This window comes from Varroa jacobsoni, unplaced genomic scaffold, assembly GCF_002532875.2.
Source record: "Varroa jacobsoni isolate VJ856 unplaced genomic scaffold, vjacob_1.0 scaffold_727, whole genome shotgun sequence".
NCBI lineage: Eukaryota > Metazoa > Arthropoda > Arachnida > Mesostigmata > Varroidae > Varroa > Varroa jacobsoni.
In genome coordinates this window covers 435,936-442,726 of record NW_019213629.1, presented here as the reverse complement: position 1 = coordinate 442,726, position 6,791 = coordinate 435,936, and the positions used below count along the sequence as shown (strand labels likewise).

Here is a 6,791-nt window from a genome sequence, read left to right as displayed (position 1 = left end):
AAACAATGCAAAGTTTCGTGAGCACAAAGGGAAAGCGAATGTTTTTAAGGTAACGTGTGTATTCATCATATATGAAATAACAATATCGTGAATCCGTAACCGTATTGCCTTGTGATCCCGTAACGATCGTTACACTTTTGTTACTGTTTTTAAGTTGTATGTTCCAAAATATCCCGATTTTTAGCTAAGATTGTTTCAAGACCTGTTCATGCTGTTCATTTTTGATGAAAATTAACCAATACTAATTTAATTTATTAAAGTAACCACATATTTTAGTCGCAGCACGCATTTCGATTTATTAACGTACATTAATTTAACTTATTTACAGTTCTTATCACTCCTGTATATAACTTTATAATAATTTTAATATATTCGTATGCACATTTTTATATAGAAATAATAAACACATTTTTTTGTTTTTCATCTAGAAGAACTATCGAGCGTTTATCCTAAATTTTAATACTCAATTAAATCGGTAGCCTGCTTTCTCTTTACCAATTCTTTTCTCAACTATCTGGGGTAAATATTGTGATTAATATATAATAATTTTGAAACCACACACGAGCTTCTGAGAACTACGTTCGATTACTTGTTAAAGCCTATAACACCAAAAAAAAAATACAAAAGCGCCATTGTTATACTATTTGGTGCTTTTCTTCTGATTAATTCCTCACCAATCCGAAAAACTTCCAAAGTTACCGGATGTCTTTTGTTTCTTGACTGAAGGGATCGGCTCTTGTAATGCCTTTGCGAAGGTTTTTTTTCTAAAAATTACCGAAAATGTATTATTAGAGTGAAGCTTTGTTGTTCTAAAGAAATATAACACACCTCATGTATGGAACATAAATTTAGATACTTATACTTCGGGTGAATTATACGCAAAGCTTTTATAATACTCAAGCATACGAACTGTTCCAAGGAAGAAAGATAAATATAACAGACCTATTCTCCAGGTTTTTTAGCGGCCTAATGCTGAGCAACAGCTATATACTTTTTAATATCAAAATAGCGCACTCGATTGAGAACAGAGGCATTGAACGCAACTTACTTGAGTTCCGGATTTATATACTTTCCAACACCAGTCGAAAAAGTTTTTAATTTAACTTTGCTGTTTTCTCGACGACGTTCCTTCAGCTCTTCACCTTCTTGAATTGCTTTTTCCTCATCACGTTTTTTCGCAAGCTTATTTTCAGCAACAATGCAGAACACACAAAAGTCAAATCAGTTTGACAAAATCGCTGGCTGAGATAAAATGAATCTTAAAAAAATGAATCCCAAACACCGCCAGCTAAAAGTTAAAACAGTTTTTAACGGAACTCAGTGCTGAAATACAGTTAAGTTTCAACAGAACTCAGTGCTGAAATATCCACTAATCGCACCAGCTTCTAACACTATTGCAACAATATTTACCTAGCAATATTACTAATATTTCCAATGTAGTTTAGCTTAACCGGGACAATGAATTGTAGTTTGCCTGCTTTTTAAACTATATATTGGATATGAAAGGACTCAAAATAGTGTTTTCCTTTATAACTAGAAAGCAACCTTTTTATGCCACTGATTTAACCATAATATCGTAAGATAAGCATAAAATGTTACCAACTTCATCATCAGCTTCTTGAAACGGATTTACAAATACTGTTGCCTTAATTAGGCGAACTTCTTCAATCGGACGATCTTTATTGTCAGTTTCGATCTCCTCAATCGTTTGCAGCGTTGGCAACCCGCCAACCACCTAAAAAAAAATAAAAAACTAGTATCATGTATTATTAGGCTGTTGCAAACGAATTCGGCTAGCTAAGAAATTAAATAACTTTTAAACTACACGCCGCTAGCAGGCGAAACATTACTGCTAATGTGACTTCTCGTCTTCCAGTAAATTGTGAGTTAAAACCGCTTGAGTTTACTTTAGAAGAAATGAATTTAGAAGGAAAAATATATTTTAATCTCGAAAATCAGCCTCTATTGGTTAAGATCTTGTTAATCGAAAGCCACAGAGCTTCAGAAATTCATCGAAGATTGGCGAATATATTACGCAAGGAAGTTTTAAGCGAACCCACAGTGTATATATATATACGGTACAAACGTATCGAGCAAAAAGGACGGGAGTCTTGAAGGCCAAGCAAAAGCTGACTAGATGCCGGGGCCACAAAAATAAGCACGCAGTGTCGCAATCGAAGAGGCTTTTCACGAAAGCAGAGCTTAGGGTCTGAGGACTTTGTCAGGCAAAGTTAGCGTTTCATACGTCTCATAGAATTATATAAATACTGGAAATACGGAAACTGAATAAAAATGAGTATATCCTGAATTGACTCCGGGCTAGTTGGAATACATGTAATGAATTCCACGTGCAATTTTCAAAACTTTAATCAACGAAAAATTCGCCCGAAACACATGGTCGCTGTTGACGAGGTATTGTCGATAAATACCCAGTTGAAGAGAGACTAGGCGACAGAATGGCGTCGGTCTAGAAAAAAAATCAAGTCCGCTAGCAGTGTCCAATAGATTCGGACCAAGGTGATGGTAGCACCTACAGTGAACGCCAGAGACACCTGCTTGTATGAGATGCTCGCTAAAAATGAAACAATTAATGCAGCTCGCTGTTTTGCGTTCTTCAAGGGACTCATAAATCGTAGACATGGCAATCGAAGGCACGCAGTGTGGTTACTTCATAATAACGTCAGACTTCACTCTGCACCTCAACGACTTTCTGAATTGAACAAAGTAGTACCCTGCGTTGGCTTAACCTGCCGGTTTTCCCGATCCAAATTCGTGTGATCACGAGACATGCTTAGAAAAAGGTTATTGGTAAACAAGCATATTTCACTATCGAATTACTTTAAGAAAGCCATAGATAGAGATGTTATATATCGGAATGCGAATCTTAAATATAGGGGCATGTAGAAGTCCTAACACATTAAAAAATCGTTCTAGCTTAACTAATTCAAAAGTAATTCAATTTCAAAGTATGTCATATTCGCTCGTAACGGCCAATAAATATATTAACGAAAATCTAAACGATTCACTTGTAGACTGAGAAACATGGTATCTAGAATTTACGTAGCTATTTGTCTAATCTCTAGAATTTCGTCTTGCTTTTTTGTATGAATAATAGCACTAACGGATTGTGAATGTAAAAAATATGATATTTTAAATCGTTAAAAAGTAGAAATTGATAACATAAAAGTTGGTCACGTTATACAAAACGTATTAACTGAGCAGTTTCGTGTACGCACCAAGCAGATATTTCATGTTTAATAGAAATCGATAATTCACTCGAAGTTATAATATGAAGACATTACCTTCCCGAATACGGTATGCTTATTGTCGAGATGTCTACATGACCGGTATGTAATGAAGCTGAAAAGTATTTTAAGGAAAATGTTACGTTGAAGTTATGTTTTTCGATTTAATTTAAAACTTTCGTCACAAAAGAAGAGCAAATATCAAAATATAATGTTCATAAACTCAGTCTCTATATTGCTTTATAAAGGTTTTTTTCATTTTACTACCTTGTTTTTTCAAACTAAATGTTAATTTAGGTACTACTTTTATTATCCACTTCCATTAAGCTAGTCTCATAGACAGATTAAATGATTAGGTTAGTAATATACTGTTAAAAATATACAGAGAATTTCTTTAAGTGAAAAATTGAAAACTGGTATAAGCAGGTTGCTTATAGTATACAGCATCAGAACTAAAATATTTCTCTTTATCCTTTTTTGTGCTGAACAAATTTAGTATTGTTCAATATATATCTACAGATTACTTGGAAGTTATACGATGTTAACTGATATAGGGACTGACTGCTTGACTACAAAATATAGTCAGCTCTAAATAGGTATGCTGCGGGACACCTGAATGAAAGCACTGATATGTCATGCGTTCTCGGTATAAGAAATAATCAGCAACAACCTGAACCAATGCGTAGAATGATTAAGAGTTTGAAATAAGCAGCAAAGGAAAACTCACAATTGAGACTTGTTTGTGTTTGGTCCGGAGTTGGCCATACTAAGAACACCCCTGCCTTGGTGAACTAGATGCGATTTGAATTCGTCCGAAAATGGTTCGCCCCAGGCTGATTCGCCACCTCGACCTGTTCCTGTCGGGTCTCCGCCTTGAAGCTAAAAACAGGCCAGGTTTAAATCTCATAATTAGCACATTGTGTTTAAAAATAAATCTGTGTAGGTCAATGTTTTCGCAATTCTTTTATGTGGTTAGTTACTTCAAAAAAAGTTGCATCTTATTTGTGGAAGTATTTAATCTTGCGGAAGCTCAATTATACAGGTCGTTGTCCAGTCGAAACTGCGTTTGTATCTTTTTTTTGTATGTATTTTTAAGAAGCTAAAAAGGTTACACATAATGAAGACCTACTTTCCGCAACGCCGCATGTTCCGCTTTACTGGAATTCAAAGGCTTCTAAATGGTACTAAAAATAATTTATGCTATAAATTAAAGAAATGAGATATCCACTATACCTCATGACAATACTTACGATAAAATTTCGAATAGATCTATGAAATATAGATCCATCATAGTACTCCCTTTCGCAAAGCTTGATGAAGTTTTCGCAGGTCTTGGGAACGATATCACAGAGCAACTCAAGGTTAAGGTTGCCATGGTTTGTTGTCAATTGAACATAGCCTTTCTTCTTGACCATAGAATATCGGACGACGTCGTCCTCCAATATAGCTGAACAATAAAAACGTACATCTGTTTTTTAGGGTGCCTATATATGTACTGAGTGAATGTATTGAATGAATTCGCTTCACGATTCTTCATATATTCACAAGCTAAACATTTGCAGTAATGAAAATAACACGCGCCATGAAATTTTTTTTCATATCCAACTTTTTTGAGTATTTCTGTTGTTCTGCACGCGCTTTGTTAGCACAATTCATCTGCCACGTGATGGCTTACCTGCCTCGACTCTTGTGGATGGATCTACGGCCGTTGAGGTAAAACTGGCTGCTGCAGCACCTGTAGAAAAATGAGCGGCATTGAATCGGTCCCTTGCAGGCTTTTCGGATCCGGATTCGACTTTCGCTGCCGGAGGCTAAAATTTTATAAACCGAAAATTAGCTTTTCCTAAAAACTTTCGAAATTAATCTAATAGTAACAAAATAACTATACAACATATATGCACACACAGGTATTGCTGCCCATTTTTGTGATGCTTGCTATCTAAAAAAGGCTTTTACAACATCTTTGTTTTACATCTAGAAAAATATGTACTATGCTGATACTATACTTCTTGCGAACTCTAACAATAGCTTTGTTGGGTATAAGTATTTTTTTGTACCTTGTGCTCCTTGTCGAGGGTATCGAGAATATCTCGAGTCTCATTGTTGATATGTTTAAGATTCGCACGTGGATCCTTTTTCGCAGATTCATCTTCAAGACGAAGATTGTTCTATAAGTTAATACAGAGTAAAATCACGCATTATTTATTACTTCGTTATATTATTTAAGCATATTAAATAAGTCACCTCAATAGATTCTTCTACAGATATGTAGTTAATGATCGGAGCAATTCTCACAAAACTTCTCATTTCTGACTCGACATCGAGTATATAAGCTATATTCGCTATATTATCACTCAGTTGAGATTAACTCGGACGAGCTCTCTATTCATGCAAATTTATTATTTTAATGATTCTAATAACGATCTATAAAAAAACAGGGGACTTTACACCAGTATTATACCAAGTAACAATTAAACGAAAACTATGTATAAATAAGGACTACCTTTAGGTGGTAAAACGCTGACAAATTGAATTTTTCAAGATTCTGTGGATCTTGAAGATGAATGACATCAGCACGTGTAAAGGGTGAGTCATCGAGAAGATCCTTTAAACACAATTAGCAAAAAACTATTTAAACCAACAACGTGATGGTAAGGCAACTTATGCTAACACGTGCTACTTTAATTTTTATGTTGTGGAAACAAATAGGGTTGCCAGAATTTTTTGCTTTATATCGTAAGCTAAGTTACACAGTACAGTTTATCATGCGAATCGGTATACTTGTAAAAATGTCAAGCAATTGCATAATGACATCAGAGTTAGCGGCCTCTTTGGGCGAAATTAAGGTCAGTTTGGTTTATATCTAAATGTACACATATATCCTAAAATAATGCATACGCACATTCAAGACTTAACTTTGTAGGCCAAAATGGGCACAACCGGTAATATTGTAATACCACGTAGTCTGCCGATGTGTGAAAATACTTTTTGTACTTTCTTTAGCAGATCGGTCGTATCTTGTAGGATAGGGAAAACATGCACCTTTTTTTGACTCTAGATAATTAAACATGTCAGTAAAGCAAGAAAAAGGTGTCAGGGATACTTCATTCGAACATTTTTAAAATCCTACTGGTATTACCCTTCATATTAACAACTTTTTATGATTAAGTAAACTTGCCTTGAAATTTTTCGCTTTGAAGTTGAGCTGCTCGACAGCTTCATACGAATACACGTTTCCAGTCGTCTTTAATGCAACGATATGTGAATTTTCATTGAAAACTTTGAACAATACTGGACAGTGGTACATTCCATCAGCATTTTTTTTGAAGTGTAGGGTAATCAGGGATTTTGCTTCAAGTTTCTGCAAAAAAACTTAGTTAATGTAAAAAAAAAAATTGAGCGCGTTCATTACGGCGCTGCACCGGAAAGCTTGATTAGCTAAGGTCACTTACCCTACTTAAAGTCAAGCTTGTATAGCAGGCAAAAGTAAACCCATTACAGATCTTATGCAACAGATGACAACCGAATAATATATATATATATATA

At 35.0% G+C, this 6,791-nt stretch overlaps 1 protein-coding gene across 3 annotated transcripts in view; it reads right to left on the bottom strand.

Annotated features, from left to right (window-relative positions):
- Nucleotides 1–270: 270 nt before the first annotated feature.
- LOC111263051 (RING-type E3 ubiquitin-protein ligase PPIL2) overlaps nucleotides 271–6,791 on the bottom strand; it is a 14,521-nt gene continuing 8,000 nt past the window's right edge. For 2 of the 3 annotated variants that reach the window (XM_022837802.2, XM_086969425.1), the window contains 10 exons: nucleotides 6,424–6,606; nucleotides 5,749–5,850; nucleotides 5,303–5,413; nucleotides 4,921–5,056; nucleotides 4,496–4,692; nucleotides 3,973–4,124; nucleotides 3,303–3,360; nucleotides 1,604–1,735; nucleotides 1,049–1,182; nucleotides 271–764 (listed from right to left, as the gene is read on the bottom strand). In XM_022837802.2, the coding sequence (XP_022693537.1) occupies nucleotides 671–764; nucleotides 1,049–1,182; nucleotides 1,604–1,735; nucleotides 3,303–3,360; nucleotides 3,973–4,124; nucleotides 4,496–4,692; nucleotides 4,921–5,056; nucleotides 5,303–5,413; nucleotides 5,749–5,850; nucleotides 6,424–6,606 (1,299 nt within the window). In that variant the 3' untranslated portion in view covers nucleotides 271–670. Of the gene's footprint in view, nucleotides 765–1,048; nucleotides 1,183–1,603; nucleotides 1,736–3,302; nucleotides 3,361–3,972; nucleotides 4,125–4,495; nucleotides 4,693–4,920; nucleotides 5,057–5,302; nucleotides 5,414–5,748; nucleotides 5,851–6,423; nucleotides 6,618–6,791 lie in introns of all 3 variants that reach the window. The other variant, XM_022837803.2, reaches the window with a different exon arrangement.